The sequence below is a fragment of the Micropterus dolomieu genome, linkage group LG08, assembly GCF_021292245.1.
Source record: "Micropterus dolomieu isolate WLL.071019.BEF.003 ecotype Adirondacks linkage group LG08, ASM2129224v1, whole genome shotgun sequence".
NCBI lineage: Eukaryota > Metazoa > Chordata > Actinopteri > Centrarchiformes > Centrarchidae > Micropterus > Micropterus dolomieu.
This window is the reverse complement of record NC_060157.1, coordinates 17179076-17196968: the sequence shown is the minus strand read 5'-3', so window position 1 is coordinate 17196968 and position 17893 is coordinate 17179076. Positions and strand designations below refer to the sequence as shown.

The window sequence follows — 17893 nt, the reverse complement described above, 5'->3', positions numbered from 1 at the left end:
AACGGTAAACCAAGATCTGCATTTCACTCTGCATATTTGAGGCAGAGACAGGAGGAGGCACATGCCAACAGCTGTTTTACATTAACACATCTGCCCAAAGCTTCAGCTATGACAGTAGAATGTGTGGTGGTTATAAACACAGAAGTACTGCCAATTCACAATCAGTGTTTCGAAACTCACCTGTTGATCAAGGTCCGCAACATGCCAAAACTAGAGCCACAACATCCTGCACTAGATCTTGTTTACCAACCCAGTTTGTTTTCTGAGTCCTGGCTGAAATGTGTTAAAGAGGCTTCATTTGAGTTGAATCTTCACAAAGATTCGTTTGTACTACTGAAACAAAATGCAGAGATTTATCTTTTCTTTTGAAAGTCTTTATTCATTTCATATAATACTGACACATGTACTCAATAGCGGTTAACAGGCGTTTAAAAACACAGATATTAAAACCATTAGAGCGTCAATTTATTTTTAGCCCTGTTGATTCCATGGCCGTTTTTTTTTTTTTTTTACACGTTTACATGTTTCAATATACCATAACATCTACTTGGTATTAGTCTAACCTCACCCTTCAAAGGATATTGTCCTCTGTCAAAAAAAAAACAAACAAAAAAGTAGACTGGCAAACTTTCTCCCCATTTTAAAAAATGGCATGTGGTAAGCCACAAACTATTCAAGGTAAAATATTCTTATGGAGGTGAAATCTGAAAAAAAAGAAAAGGTAAGGTTCGGTTTTAGATCTGAGAAACATTTTGACAGCATCATATGTGTGTCATATGTGGCACAGTTAAATTGAAATGTGTCATCCAGACTACATGAGACAGCCATTCTGGATTTTTTTTTGTAGTGATGTTCGTAATGCAGGATAGCTGTCTAAAATCCAGATCCCTTTTATTCCCAGTATACGTACGGAACACAACTAAGCAACAGAAGAGAGATGAAGAATACAGAAAATTGTTCTTTGTCATCTAATCCAGTGCGGTTTAGGTCATAGTTCACTTTTTTGTTGTTTGTTGTAGCAGTAAAGGATTGTGGGTGATGCAGTCCTCTGCAGTAAAGGATCAAGGACACTCAGTTGTGTTTAAGGTGATGGAAGACCGTATCAGAGTCCTGTCTCTTCAGCCACCAATCCTCAGAAAAAATTAAACAATTACTAGTTCCTCGTAGAAGTCCGTCTGAGTGTGTTTCCTCACCACTAACAGATCCATTGTGCTGTATAAGTAACTCCAACACCATTTTCTTCTGCTCTTCTTGACGGGCAGGACTATCGGGTCACCTGAAAAAGGGAGAAAAGAAGTGGGTCACTGAAAATAGTCCCTCAAAAAAGTTAGGATGTCGCCTGAAATGAGAAAGGTCACAGAACAGAATGGGAAGCCAGTTGTGGCATAACATGTCAACTGAAGGTTTTAAATGATGTAGTGCCGTGCAGCACATTCCGCTGCTTGGAAATAATGGGAACTGACTTTTGTTGGTGGAGCACCGACAACGTGGCTAGCACGGTCTCTGTCTTTTCTGGCAAGAGACTAAACAAGACACAGCTTGAATCATGGCAGCCAGCCCATAATGCCTCACTCTCGGTGCCTGGCCCACTGCCATGTCATTTCGTCTGTTTGTCGAGACGGCTGCTCTAATCACATGGTCTCTTTATCTTGTCCATCCATCTTTCCATTTTCTCTGGTCGTGCACACTTTTTTTTTGTGGTTTATTTCAAGCTATTAGGAGACATTTTCAACCAGCCAGCGTCCAAACAGACACAAATTGCTGTATAACTGCCAGTGCTTGGGCATGTAATAGACCAGACTCTCCAAGACTATTCTTCTGTTTTCCTGCATGCCTTTCTCTCTCATTGTGTTTCCCAGTGGCGTCCCCTCTTAGCCCCAACACATGCTGTCCCTGCTGTATTTCCTCTTGAGGGAGTCTGTCTTTTGTGAGACCCAGGTGCCAGCTAACAAAGTGTGAAGGCCAGCCATCACTGAGAGCGCTCAGAGGAGCGTTTCCTTCAGGCTGCCAGCTGAAATGGTTCTACTGTATCTGCTCTCGATGGCTCCAGGCCACCCTTCCTGGGCCCGTTCCCATTGCCTTCAGGCATCTACTCCTGCGCCTGATCAAAGAGTCTGCAGGCGTTTGTTGTCACGCCAGTTCACTATACTTGCCGCGGCATCTCTGTGTCTGCTATGCTTTAAGGTGCCACAGTTCTCTGTTTAAATATGCCTTTCGGTGTCAATTTCTGTGCCCAATTAGAAAGCAGATTTAGGTAGTTATATATCTCAATTCACAAAGAACACAAGCAGTGCTCAAGTGTCATCTCTATGGGCCTTTTTAGGCCCATGAGTGCCACATTTTCTATTGCTTATTCCACAAGCTTTAACTGTCTACACTAGTGGCTGCTCAGATAGCTACAAGGCAGATGTCCCCTTCACTCCTGAATTATCTCTCTCTATGAATCACTTAATCACACAAGAGTAACTTATTGAAAGGTATTATTTAAATTGTTTGATCTTGATTCATTTTTTCTCATTCTTTAATAATCTGCAAGCTGAATCAGATTACATAACATAAGCTTTGATTCACTGGTTGTGTTATTTCTGTTAAAGGAAGGTGCTTTCAGAATAAATAGCCTAAAGAGGTTGATGGTGCTTGGACACTGCACCATCTTTTTAGTCTTGATGTAAGATGACCATAAAGGAAGTGAAACATATATAAGCTGCTGACACCTTGTCATTTGTTTGTTAATGTGTGTGTATATGACTGCATGTGAATCTGCGCAAATACACACACACACACACGCCTTGCAGTCTATGACAGCTCAGTGGCTTGGCAGCCCGGCCGAGTCTGTCTGTTCATCCATATGATATTATTTGGCATTGATCGAGCTGTCTTCTATCCCCTCCCTCTCTCCTCCCTCTGCCCTCCTCCTCTCCTCCTTTCCTCTGCTCCCAGCCAGGGATAGACGGAGGAAAGGATGGAGAGTGCCAAACCCTCTTTTGTGCTCTTGTCTGCTCTGTGTACCCAGGCACAAGAATAAGCTCCTTGTCAGCCGACCAGTTCCCAATATTCTTGTTTCTTTATTCTTTTATCTACGTATCAACTCTGCCTTCAGCCTTTCTTCTCCACTTTCCACTTGTTATTTGTTCTTTCTCATCCATCTCCCCCTGTCTCTTCCTTTTTGCAGCTCTCCATGTCTCTCTCTCTTGCTCTCTCGTCCTCTTCCTCTCTCACTCCATCGTCAATTTCAATTTATGAGCGGGTCTTAATGGGACTATAAGAGAACGTTCGATGCTATTGATCTGGATGCCGACGCATCTTGACCTCAGTGTACCACACCAGAGGAGGGAAAAAAATCTCTTTTCATCATCAGGCAAACACATCAACTAACACGCTCACACAGTGTACACACACACATACGCAATCTCACACAGATCATTGATCAAAGACCTGAATGCAAGAGACAGCAAATATTTGTGCTCTTTTTAACCATGACAGACAATGATAAAGCAATGCTGAAACTGGTTTGCTTTGATCAGGAAAGTACAAATGCGCTGTTGATGTTAAATGCGATGGGGTTGATACAATTAAAAGCATGATATCAGATATATGAAGCAACTTCTGAATGGCACTCAGATTGCATCATCTTCATACTGTATCCGATCAATCCTAATGTGTCTCTTACCTTAAGTATGCCCGTTACATACTCCAAGACAACTCTAACATTTTCCATCTCTCTCTTTGTCTCTTTATCTCTCTGTGATGTGCGCAGTCAATTTGGAAAGTTCAGTTACACTTACAGAAAACTATTTCAGGGGTGAGAATAAGTGGAGGGGCTGTTGATAAGGAAAGAAGGAATGAGTGTAACTTGAGGGGGCGAGATCCACTTTGCCAGGTGAGTGGTGAGCAGAGGCAAAAAACGTGGGGAAGGAATTCTTAATCAGCCCAGCATATAGGAGGCACTCTACGAGTGTTTCAGTGAAAGAGAGAGAGGGGTCTTAAGCTTTTCTTATCCCTCTCTTTTACCCAAGGAGATCCATTCTCCTTCTTCTGACCACACCTTCAATCAATTATTTAGCAGAAAACAAAGGTCTGCACCCAGCCATGAATAATGGAAGGTGAGAAGGCAGAGAGAAGGATGGAGGTTAGAAACAGAAGCGTACAGTGACAAGAGGTGAGTCTTGCACAAATTCCCTCCTATGACAGACAGCTAAGACCCTGCTCAGGTCAAGCCACTGAAGAGAAGCTAACAGGTGCTGTTGGAGGCTGAGCTGATAGCTATATAATGTACATCCACACTTACACACACCCACATATACACACACACGTAAAGACACAGACAAATGGACAGTACATGAAAATTGAGGCTATACAAGGAAAAGAACACAGCCATGCACAAAGCACACACACACACAGTATTATGGACAAATTGGAGCATAAAAACTATGCGAGGACAATTACCACTAGTGTATCCGAGGTGGTGAGTTGTTTTTGCATCGAGTCAGATGGCATGCCAGTCAGACGCAGGGAAGCAGGGCAAGTGGGAGTGAAGGGAATTGTGATGTTCTCTCTCCCCCTGTGTGTGTGTGTGTGTGTGTTTGTGTGTGTGTGCGCGCGTGTGTGTGTGTATGTTATTTGCCATGTTCCTGTTGGCCTTGTTTTTCTTCAGAGACTGTTTGATGTTAGATCCAAGATGGGCGGGAGGAGAAAGTAAAGAGAGAGAAATTGGGTGAGAAAAAGAATGACATGGAGGGAAAAATAGGAAGAAGTAGGGGATAGAGACAAATGAGAGAGAGGAAAAGAGACGGGACAGAGGTACAACACCGTGGAGGGGGGATGTGGGTCATTTGGTGGTGAGTTTGGCCGTGTGTGTGTGTGTGCGTGCGTGTATATGTGAGAGAGTAGGGAATAGAGATATTAAAGAGAGAAAGACTGTATGCACACCAACCTTTGTGGTCTTGACTTTGTTGCCTGTGCTGCAGCTCCATCCTGTGAGGTCTGGGAGAACCTTACACTCCTCACCATCCATACATGGCTGCATCTGACACCACCATTTCTGGGCTACAATGGAAGCTGAGGGAAGAGAGAAAAGTTCGGCAGATATTTAGTTCGTAAAAATCGGCAAAATGTCAAATATGTGCATTTAAATCCACTACTGTTATGTGAAGATTAGAAGTTGGGTGCATGGAGATTAACATTTAGGTGTCAACCATAGAAGGAATAGAAGTTGGAGCAAAGGGATGATGTAATTAAGAAAAAGGAAACGCATCCTCCATGTTTGTCATTATTGAATTGCTAATCCTGTTTCCATTACACAACTCTGTGCTCTAGTACACTATGCTTTATGTACCATTTTCAGCTATATTGCCTTAATCAGGGTAGTGTCAGTCCATACAGTCCATTGATCAGTCACGACTTACAGATCACCATTAATGCTAAATATACAAAACACAGAAATTTACAGCAGTTGTATAAATGATCGTGAATTATAAACAGACAATATTAGAACCATCTTTTCAAAATGTTCTTAGTTATTCTTATTCAAATACAATCTTTCATCTTCTCCCTTCAGTGGGTAAAAAAAGTGTCTGCATTCCCAGCTAATTTTTCAAAATCCCAGTATACTCAAATCTCTTCCAACACTTCATATTTATGAATAACCCTAAACTAATTTCAAAGCCAATCTGTGATTAGCTTGGACACATCCATTATTAACTACATTTCCCATCGTTCTAGAAAAAATCTGCCTCTTTGAGGACAAATATAACCCAGTGGCCTCTACAAAAAGGGCTTCTTACTAGTCACTTCAATTTAGAATGCCTCCCTATGACTAAAAAACATGAGTTTTAATATATAAGACCTTACCATCTAAGTTTGAATACATAAATATTGTTACACATCAATATCAAGATAATTGTCCCACCACTATTAACCTTCAGGGGAATATGAAATAGTTTTTTTCCTCTGGAGAAAATATTTTGACAACCTTTCAGCAATAAAGAAAAATGGGTTATGTTTTTTTTTTTTTTAAAGAAATGCAAATTATTACTGTCCGCGTTTGGTTTGTGGGCGCTAGAGTCATGTGAATTTAATCAGCACATATGGGATCATTTACATTTTCAATTCAAGTAAGAAAAAAACAGAACAAAACCAGAGGCAAGATATGCATGAGACAGCTGGGATATTATGTGATCTCTTAGGGTTGTTTAGAGTAGATCTGTTCACAACACATCAAATCAGATAAAAATGAATTGATGAAGTGCCTTCAGCAAACACAAAAGAGAAAAAGGCTGAGACCAGACACATCAAGAACAAGAAATATCACAAAGAAAGAAGTAACAAAAGACCACTCACCACAGTAAAGGCTGACTGACTGAATGAATGTGCGAATATATGAAAAATGTTCTTATGAATGCCCTTTCTTTAGCTGTCACTTTTAAGACTGGGTATTTGCCACAGTCAATTAGCAGGACATCTTAGTATTTAAATAATTGTCACTCCAACTTCACCATCACTTCAACAGTTCGGCTTTGCAATAGAGTCTGAACATTGTTCAAAGGATTTTTTTGTAATCAGATGTTGCAGATGGTAGCCATTTTGAACTGAGAAATCCCAGAATACAAAGCTTAGACAGACTTCAGTCAAGTCATCACCATGTGGTCATTCAGAATTTGTGTCTGCTCAATATTAATGTAATAATGTTAATTAAAATACAGTTACTTTGCAAAAACAAGTATTCAAGTAGAAGTAAAAATAGTCATCAAAATAACTACTGCGGGCATTCAGATAGTGGATTCCTGGCATGGCTACGGCACGTTACGGCTGCGCCACGGTTTTGATACGTCCTTAGTCCATCATCAAAGTCCACTGGAAGCATCTCAGAAGCAGATCAGCAGCGGAGCGTGCAGCCTGCCCCACATTATTTACTTGTTATTAATTTGTCCTTTTTGTGCTTCTACTACCTCCTTCACAGCTCTATGTGACCCCGTTTTGTTCCGTCAACTTCAGGCTGCCACAAGGGGCAGATTTTATTTCATTTTACTGATGCATATTTGTTGAAAAAAAGTGAAAAGAGTATTTGTTGAGAAAGAATAGTTTAAAACCACAGTTAACCATCTGGTTTATTCAACTTTTAAATTAGCCTTTAAACTTGAAAGAAATTATGACTTGAAATTTATCGTGATAATTATCGAAATCGAATGATATGATTATAATGATTATACTCAATTAAGTAGGCTACACCAATAAGTAAAGTTTTTTTTTTTAAATTGTATTTTTTGCTTATTATGATTTGGCAAATAAATCAGCAACTCATGTACATAATAGACATGTCGGTTATGTCAAAAAGTAAATGTCGTAATGCTATACTGTGTGTATATATTATTAGACGTATTAGCATTAACACAACGCACACACTCAGTGCCCTCTGTTAGCTCAGTGTCAGCATGGTTCTCTGATGGACTAACCTCACACCAGCGTACACAGCCAGAGCCCACTGCCATGTGCGCTGTTAATTTGTCTGTAAATCTCAGCTGCTAGCGCTACTTTAAAGCATAAACATTGTCAAAAAAGCCAAACTCCTGCTGGAGCTTCAGCCATTATTCTGCTCTGAACAGAGTCATGTGGAGGTGCAGCTGCAGTAGGGTAACAGAGCGAGAGCAGACCTAGGACAAGCTGACCATGAGAGGCAGGCGAATGCATAAAATAGCAAATAAATTGAAGTAGCACGATGAATTTATCCAAATGTAACAAAGGCAAAGTAACGATATTACTCTAAAAAATAAAAGACAGAGGAATAAAAACAACACATTGAAAATATGTCTTGCTTTTTGACAAGCAGTAGCATTTTTGAAAGGAACAATTATTAAAATAATAAACAATATTAATGATAATAATGTGATAATTAAGTTACTTTATACAAACAACAATGGTTCTCAGTTTGTTGAGAATAAAATTGGTATCGAAAAAAGTATCGTTCAGGAACTGGTATTGAAGTTGAGGTATCGTATTGATATTTAAATCGAAAATCTTTGAACGATACCCAGCTCTAACTAATAATAATAATAATAATAATAATAATAATAATAATAATACAAACTAAATAAGCCCCAAACAAGAGTAAAATTTTATCTCACATACTGTTAATGTGTTCGTATTCTAAAAATCTTTGCAGATAAATTTGTACTTCCTTATTTGTTCACTATATACACCTTGGATTTAGGGTTTAAACATGAACTCCAAAAGGAAGAAACAACAGCGCCGCGGAGACTGCAGTCTGTGATTTCATCAAGTGCCACTCTTCATAGCTGCAGGGGGTGCTGGATACTGATTTTGTCGTCGGAGGAACTGTAGCCAGGGGGATTTTCTGAGTATATGGGTACAATGTCTAGCCTATAATTGTCAGCAGTACTGTGAAACAAAGCTCATTTATGTGTAAAAGCCCACATAAACATTTGGGTTTACAGAATCAACCTTTCATTCATTGTCAACAAAGCAGCTCCAGAAAGATAACACTTTCTGCAGATGATAATATTTGCTATAAGGATTCATATTGGTTTGTTTGTTTGTTTGATTATATTCATACTCTTATGTTCACATAACATTGACGAAAGTGCTCGATGTAATAGCAGGAACACCTGAATTCTTCTTCATGGAGCATTTTCCGCGTTCTGCCTCTCAGTTAAGAAGCCATTATGTTATATTAGAATTTGTTATATTCAATTTTTACGTGTCTCAGTGGAATTATTTGCTTGGCTGTGAAGCACAGATTACTGTCACTGTTCAGATTTCTGTTCTTTTTTGTTTCTTTTACCTTTATGGCATATTTGGGTAATAATGGGCATTTCATTATTTTAGAATTGCTTGTGTGTGCAATGTCATCCATCATCTTTGTAATTCCTCTGAATTCATCACAAAATAAACATATACAATTAGCACAGGCTGTGTGTTACAATTGATCAGGCTCCTGAAATTACCAGCAGGAAACAACGTTGGACAGAAAAGCAGGGAGAGTTGGGAGAAAGACCTCTACACACTTCTAGTGAAGGACCCCTAACAAATTTTGCTACCAATACACAAAAGTACTGCCAAGGGAGTACTGACATATATGTCTTTACTGTCTAATCAAAGTTAACTTAATTAATATATCAATTTTTACATAAATTTTCAGAAAATAGTGGCACACACCAGAGCACACTTTTAAAATGGATATATTAATGCAGTATTATGTAATGATGTATTTCATCCAGGAACTCTGAGTCAAATAACACTTGGCTAAATTTCTGAGTGCCACATTTTTGAGGGTTACAGCGTCAGGACCGGCCAGGGAGTATCAATTGTATTACAGTCAGAGACACTTGTGTGAGGGAATTGGCCATTTATTGCAAACGGTCTTGCTGTTAGATTTGGCAGAAAAATGCTCTGCTCTTTGAGGGAGCTCTCAAAGAATTTGAGCAGCAAGGAGGCTAGCCCCTAACAAACACATACATGTACATTAGAGGAGGTTGGGGTGGCTCGCATATCCGGAGAGTATGTAATAGCTCTGTTGAGCACCTGCATGAATATGATTGGATCATACAAGTCAGCTGGTAGCCAGACAGTTCAAGACTGAGCTGGTGTTCGAAGCATTAATGAAGCAGTGGACAGGGGTGTGTGTGTATCTGTCCCTCTCAAACAATTTGATACATATCAATAAACACAGTCCAGAATCAAATTCAACAAAGATACAGATAAATCTGGATACAATACACTATGATTCAAATTATTTTGATTTCGTGGGTAAGAATTTGATATTTTTACTTTTTAATAATGAAAGTCTGACTAACATAAATCAGTTATTTCCTCATTTTTTCATTATTCCAAATACTGCTCCGAAATAACCTAGAGGGTTATTAAGGTATGTCTGCTACCACAACAATGGGTAGTGATACAGTATGGGTAAGGATGACTAAAGCCAGTATCTAAGGAGTTTATTACCTAAAATGCTACTGACTGGCTGTGGTTTACCTCAGTCCCTGGGTCAGTGTCATCCTCCTGAATTTGGTATTTTCAACAACAGTCATGGCTTCAGTAAGTGGTAGGACTTAAGGGGCAAATAGACTCTGTTAGAACTGCTTGTTGGATGGTTGAAAAGGTTTAGAATCCCCCTACCTTCATACTTTTCCCATTTCGGCTTGGGGGGTGGGGGGGCTTTGTCTGACCATTTCTGTAACTTTCTGATACAGTCACAGCCACAGTTTGTGCCAGCTGTGTGGAGTGACACATGAACCAGGGTTTGAACTTCTATCTCTGTTTTTCATTCTTGATATAACTATTTCTTTCACTTATTATGTGAACAACCGACATTGTGAAAGTCTTCCCCCACTCGTCTCATCCTAGTTTTGACTGCTCGTCTCGGTAACTTTACTATCAGCAAACACATGGCCTACATAAATTAACATTGAAGTGTATGATAACGTTGTCATATTTTATGATACCACTGCACATTTGAAAGACTGCAAATGCAGTGCCATTGTCAGACAGAGTTTAAAGCGGGTATCTATGTGACAGAATGTAGCAAGCCAGCAGGAGAGGGGCGGGTCACGCACACAGAGGCTACAGCACAGAGTCCAGAGAAAGAGAGAGTTCCTTGGAAAGTATTTCCAGAATTTAGGTCAGAGTTGTGGGTCTGTATCAATGTAACCAAATCCCTGACACCTGAATTGGATTTACTGCTCTGCCTGAACTAGGGTTTGGTATCGAGAATTGGTTACCAAATCCTTGCTTGAACTAACACTATACTCCATTATCATACACAGTAAAAAAAACTATGATCAGCATGAAAACAAATAAAAAGGCATTTTAAGACCATTCTAAAACATGTGGTTCTGATAGTGGGAGATTACAGATAAATACAAAATGTGCACAAACACACAAACAGTAGTACATACCATCAACACAGGAGGGCATGGCCCGGGTGGTGCCAGCAACCTGTCCAGGGAAGCAGGAACATTTGACAGTCTGAGATCTCTCCTCGATCTTGTTCTTGTTGCAGCAGCGATGGGCAGCGATCACCTCACACGTCCCTGCCTTCACATGCACTGTGAAAGAGAGAGAGACATACTGTTCAGTATACCTGACAGAGAGAAATACATTTTGTTATCACATTAGCCTCGTTCCAGACCAATGAATCGCTGCCCATGTCTCCGACTTTTTCCAGTGTTTCAAATAGGTATGGTGTTGGACTCACTGGCGGCTGTTGATACTGTTGAAAAATAGCCGCCTGCTCCTGAAAAACAGCAACAGAAAAATTGCCAGAAAAATACTGCCAATCCTAGATTGGATCAATACGGCTATACAAGTTCTTGTATTTGAACCTACAGAAATAATAATAATAACACTGAAATGACAGATTTCAGTCAGTCATTGCCAAAACGCTAGGACAAAATAATTAGTGCTTCAAGGCAATTCAGTATGATTATGAGACTATTATCAGTTAGCCATGAGCCAACAAAGAGAAGTTTATAATCAGAACCATCAAATTAAGCATTTTATTAATTCTTTATTTATGCACTGATATTCACAAACAAAACCATGGACACATGAAAACTTTTGTATGTAACATTTGTATAGCACCTTTCATACATGAAATGCAGCTCAAGGTGCTTTACAACCAAGAAATGACATGCTTCAGGTGAAAAAATGAGTTGAACATAAAAACAGGGATAGAATAATAATAAAATTAATTGTGTAATTGAATGAGACAAAAACAACTAATGTTTGTATTAGAATATACTGATTTGATCATATGGTATAGCGTGTGGGTATTAGCCGCAATACTAATGAAGGGTACATGTGGGTAGCAATTTCACTTATTCTATAGCTACTGCTTTGTGTGCACAATTATAGACACACACTTCAATCAGACAGCCATGTGGTTAATTAAAAACAAGTCCACCCCGAGCACAGAAGTCCCCTGAGTCAGCTAAGTGAGAGGGAACAAAGAAATCAATCTACATTTGAAGATTTGTGATGTCAACACATGGTCCTTTCATACCAGCCTTTCATCAAATACATGAAAATGTCAAGGACAAACAATAAGCCTTGTCAGTGTGTGTGTGTGTGTGTGTGTGTGTGTGTGTGTGCATGCGTGTTTGTGACTACGTACATGTTGTACCTACAATGTATACTGTTCACCTCTTCAGGTATGCTTGACTGGGCATGCCGTGTGTGTTTGTGAGCGTACATGTGCATATGTGCGTGTCGTCTTACGCTTGTGAAAGTCAAAGTATGTGCGTTTAGGCTTTTCACACAGTTGTTGAAAGTTACTGCTATTTCCATTACAAAAGAGTCCACCCACAATACAACAAAGGGTGCACGCTGCGTGGCAATGAAAACTAAAGCAGCAAACAATGACTCTGCTCTGTCTAAAGAGTATTTAAAAGCGAGGCGAGCTGAACTGAAAGACTCTGTATGATTATGTTAAACAGACTAACAGAGATTTGAAAAGTTCTTAATTTGCTCCGTTAATGAGAAAAAGACAAAGCGGCAATCCTGCAAAGCCCAGTCCAATTAAAGTCTCAGTGAAGAGCACATTCTAATATCGCACGCACTGTGTTTGTGTGTCTCTTATCTCTACCTTTCATGTCCTCTGATTTCCCTTTTTGCTCCACTAGCAGTGGGGCCAAAAGAAAGTGGTGTTGGTTGACTGATCTGTCCATCTGCCTGTCCATCAATCCAACACTTTGGGCCCCAGAAAGATATCTACAAGACAGATCCTATGGCCTTCAGAGAATGATTTCCAGTTATTTTGGTCATCCCTTGACCTTTGGTTTATCATCACCATCAGGCAAAGAGTTCCAATTGTATACATGTAATCAGAGCTTTTCTCTGACACCAGCCTCAGGTCAAATGGTGAGCTATTCATATGACATATGATATGTATTTTCTGTCTGTAATGCTGTGAAATTAGTTGTGGTCGTTAATGCTCCCCGGAGGACGATCCTTTCTGACCTTGGTGACCCTGACCTCCTTTCTCTACCCCCACACTCAGGCCACATGTGCATGATCCCTACACGGTCTCTGTTTTAGTAATTACATAGCCTTTACTCAAACATTGACTTATGGCCAAATTACCAAATTTGTATCCAAGACAATTTATGAGCAATTTGTCCTGATCTTTCTCGACCCCACCAACTCCCAATAGTCAATAATATTATTGACTGTTGACTTTGTTGATATTGTTGTTTCTTTTTAAACCAAATTGTCTGGCATCGGTCACTTTGACATTTTTATCTCCTTTAGTGGCAAGGCTTGAAGAATATCCGAATCCACAGTATGTAATCTATTCAATCCACCATTTTTATACCCTGGGCTGAACATTGTAGCCTCTAGAGATTGCTTGTAGACTCTAGTGTTTTAGTGTTTTGTTTGATTCTAATATTTCTCATTTTGCCTTTTTCTTTACACACCTCTGTAATTGGCTTGCTTTTTTTTTCTCCCTTATAGGCTTGACAACCCTGTTGGCAGATACACTGCTCAGGAAAATCAACACACCCAGAGTAAACACCTTAACCCAACCCCCACAGGCACACACACCCCCTGGCCTATCTTTAGGCTCAGCACCTGCAGTAGTAATTGACTCAGCATTAGTAAGAGGAATAATGAGGAGGCAGGGGTGGGTCGAGGGATTTTACTAGAGCAATGTAAAAATTCATTGAGGCTTGATTACACATATTAATGTTAATAGATGGCAGTAAATTTGTTCAATATGGACCACATGGTAAAATAAATCTGTGCTGGAGCTGTCTGACAGAATGATTGAGGGATTATTTCGGCACCACTTGAAATGTAAATGTCTGCAACAGACTGTCCTGCTTTATTTTACGCATACTCTGATTTGCAGCTAAATCCTGCCTGTTAAAGGTATTATTCTATGAAGCTCGTTTGACAACTTTTAAACCATTACTGCTGCAAAGGGGCAGTAATAGTTTTAAAATCACTGACTGTATAGTGTAGTTGCTCAGACAACATTAAGACAAGGGAAACGAAGCGCTGAAGCCCCACTGACCAAAATTGTTTGATTATTATAATTTTGATTTGTTTTGATTGCTATTCACAAAATGCAGGTGGTGGTAGTCATCCTGACTGAGTTCGGGTTGTGGTTTTAATCTTCTAAATCAACCTTTAAAATATGGAAATTGTTGAAAACACATTCGGTGGACAACTTGTTCACTGGGCTGTTTTAAAGGAGGCTCTATTAACTGTACTGATTTCACATTTAATAAAACAGGAAACTGGCACCATTCCACCTTGTTAGGCTCATATTGTGAAATCTCAGTTATATTGTGAAATCTCAATCCATTCCATTTTCAACAATTAAAACAATACTGGTGGATTTATTCTGAATGAACTGAATATTTTTTAGGAGAGTTATTAGTAGTAGTTAGTATTTTGGGATGTTTCAAACCTCTCTGATTTGCAGTAACATAATGGAACGCATCATGGAGGCAGCACATGAGTTCAAACTGTTATTTTCTTCCTTGGTTTGACATGTTCCCACAACAGGATGTAGGAGTGGGCCTTGACATCAGGAAGGATTTAAAAGTTAAGTAGGGCATAGACAGAAAACACAGACCCTGGTGTTTGCTATTGACCTTTTTGTTGGCGATCACTCTCCTCCTCCATCACTTTCACTTCCAGAGAAAGCGGATAAAGAGGAAAGACATGCTTTTACCGGCATCATGCCATAGTCAGGTTGTGATACCCTGCGTGTCTGAGTGTCTTGTAGTGCAGAGGGCTGCTGCTGATGTTGGCAATGTTGTAAGCTGACACCCAAAAATACACCTGTTACACATGTTTCTGCTGCTACTGCTGGTTAGCTTGATGGACCTGCAGGGTTTTATATATGATTAAATTATATAAGATTCATCATATAAAAAAGTACTACATGGATCAAAAAAGGATTTGGGGTAAAATACGTAAAGTACTCACAGGGAAACCGCAATGTAAAGACATATGTGTGCGTACACTGTTTAGCATCCTCTTTAGCTCTGTACTACAGCTGAATGCGTCAAAGGTTTGAGGCTGTGTTTGTGCTGAGATGTTAATAATTACCATTCTGCCAGACAGTGAGTCAGGCAGTGGGCCACAGACTCCAAAAAACTCTGATAATTAGCATTACTCACCACATGACATACACAGAAGGACACACACACGAATACACACATAGCATACACACGCTCACAAAGAATAGTTTATCTTTACATACACACTTGTGTACACACTGCTAAAATAAAAAGTATATGTAAACAGGGATGTTACATTCTCTAGAGATATAAAAACTCGCCATGGACTGCCTCATGGTGTGTGTGAGGGGACGTATAATGCTGAACTACAAAAAAAGCACCCAGTTCAGTCTTACTACAGTAGATGAGGATGCATCCCTCCTATTTCATCCATTTCTGCTCTCCTCCCTTCTCTTTCTCCTCCTCCTCCTCTTCACCATCTGTCTTACCTCGTCCTACTCCCATTTCATCAATGACCCCTCCTTTTCTCAATCTCTGGTAGCCACTCCAGCCCCTATTTTTCCCCTTCTCTCAGCCCTGCACCGCAAACTCAGCAGGGTAGCAAACCATTATCCTCAATCACAGGCCCTAAATCTGAGAACTTTTACACTTTCTATAATGTGTTCTCCCTCTCTCACCCGGTCTTCTTTTCTCTCCCTGTCTAAGCCCCCTACCATCTCTCTCTCCATGGCATGAGGACTTGTTATCCCTGCCTCTCTTAACACAGCAGTGGCTGTTAACCCCATTTACTAAGGATGATGTGCTACTGACAGACTAACAGATGGACAGATTGCCCTGACTGAACAACGAGGAGCTGTGTGTGTGTGTGTGGGTGTGTGTATGGTTTTGCCGACACACACCAAGCACTGAGATAACGCTCTTGGTCCCAGCGGGGTACTTCTTTCAAATGTCATTCCTACCACTGGGGGCCTCTCTCTCACACTCACACACACACACACACACACACACACACGGCACCATACAAATACAGTGCATAGATTATTATTAGGAACCTACAGAAATACAGAAGCAAAATTGCAACAAAATTAAATCTACTTTCTGTGACAACTGTTATATATACATATGTAAATGGTTCAAGCTCATTTGTTTCACATCTGTCAAATGTCCCCATTTGCAGGGTCCAACTGCACCAACGTTCATTCAACGGAGAGTTCATTTTGTTGTGGCATCCACCTTTACAGTATAAAACCTTCCTCTGCCAAATGAGAAGCATCACCAACAGAGCTTTACTCTTCATATCCCAAGAAGGAAAGTAGCCTCGAACAAGGGAAGTCATTGGACAACTTACAAGTAGTCACTATGTCATCAAGCTTCCACTGCCACCTATTTTGTGAGGACGTGCATATGAATATCGATATAAAAGTTTCTAAGTCCATCAGTCCAGTAGTCCACTCCCATCCCCTCCCTGTTGTGTTTTCTTCTACCAGTTGGATGGGACATTAACTCAGAGATAGTAAAAGATCGCCAAACTGTTTCTGTATGTCAAGCCCCCAGGAACTGTACTAGGAGATTTTGATACTCAGAAGAAAATGTCCTAAGCATCACAAACCAATTACTCTTAATTATCTCAATCCATTGGTTTGATCCAATACATATCCAAAGACCATAGAGTCATATTAAGATATGTGTGACTCACGTCAGAGGGCAGTTAGCCATGTGGACACACAGACCAATGATAACGTGAATGTGTTTCACTCACTGCGGGAAAGTGGAGAAACATTTTCCATCATATGTGCTATGTGACCAACTTTCATTAGAATGAATAAGCGGCCATGTATGGATTCTTCATCATTTTATACATTCATGTGTTATGTTGAGTGCATAAAGCAGCCAGTAACTGAAATTACTGCTATGGAAACAAAGGCAGCCATTGTGGAAGTGACAGTGTGCAGTGTCTTGATGGTTTCCAAGCAGCTCATTTAAAAAAAAATGCTATCTCTGTAGGCGCACATTCAATGCCAAGAGAGCATGTTGGCAAAGCAGCCCCAGGAGCTGACAATCCCCCATCAGGTCTGATTAAAATACTGGCAGGATATATGAATGGAGAGGCTTACCAGTGAGATAACCCCTGGTTTTTGTTTGTCTCAGTAGGTTCTGGTTACACCATGTTCTGATTGCAAGAAAAGCCACATTTTAAATACATTTTTGACTACATTTCAAATTCATTAAGTATAGGGCTGGGGCGGTTCGTTGACAAAATCGATTACATAAATAAGCTGACTCACATTACGTGCGTCGAAGCATCGCTGCATCCAGTGTTAGTGTGATTCGCGGACAAGCTCCAGCTACAAGACCTCGCCTTTGACCGTCTAAAGTTTGGGAGTATTTTAGACAGACACTCAACAACGTGCTGCTCCGTGAGCTCTGTTAATTGGAAATACCTTCACTGCAGCACAACTGCTGTCCACGAATACTTGAAGCAGCATGAACAAGTGAAGCAAAAGTATCCCGGAGCACTGACGGCAGCACCACAAATCCTGTTTACTTTCTCTCTCCACACAAACATGGCACATTATCAGCACGAGGACACATAGTCCATTAAAATGTTTTTTCTAAGTATTCATAGCCTTCATGTTAAAAGTAAATTCTGCCCCACTGCTGTCATGGTAACGTAATGTGGGTCATCTAACATTCGGCTGTTTCATATTTTCTGTTTATTTTGGCCACGTATGAGCGAGAAAACAGCTGAAACTAACAGTACAGACAATCTGTGACTGTCTGTTGTATGTAATCATTTCAGTTGTTTTCTTTGCCCCACATGGATGCAGAAATACACTTGATTATCATACTGCGTTACTCAATATTGAAATAATGTCAGAAACATTTAAAGTTTTAACTCCAGG

General features: G+C 40.1%; 1 protein-coding gene and 1 long non-coding RNA gene across 2 annotated transcripts in view; one reads left to right on the top strand and one right to left on the bottom strand.

Moving 5' to 3' along the window:
* The window catches only part of LOC123975287, a 91672-nt gene that overhangs the window by 52378 nt on the left and 21401 nt on the right, over positions 1-17893 (top strand). The gene's annotated exons all lie outside the window — the stretch shown is intronic.
* Positions 1197-17893, bottom strand: part of LOC123975286 (chemokine-like protein TAFA-2) — a 42315-nt gene continuing 25618 nt past the window's right edge. The window contains exons 2-4 of the mRNA XM_046056612.1: positions 10914-11063; positions 4934-5058; positions 1197-1276 (exon numbers count right to left, since the gene is read on the bottom strand). Coding sequence (XP_045912568.1) covers positions 1265-1276; positions 4934-5058; positions 10914-11063 — 287 coding nt within the window. The 3' untranslated portion in view covers positions 1197-1264. The remainder of the gene's footprint in view (positions 1277-4933; positions 5059-10913; positions 11064-17893) is intronic.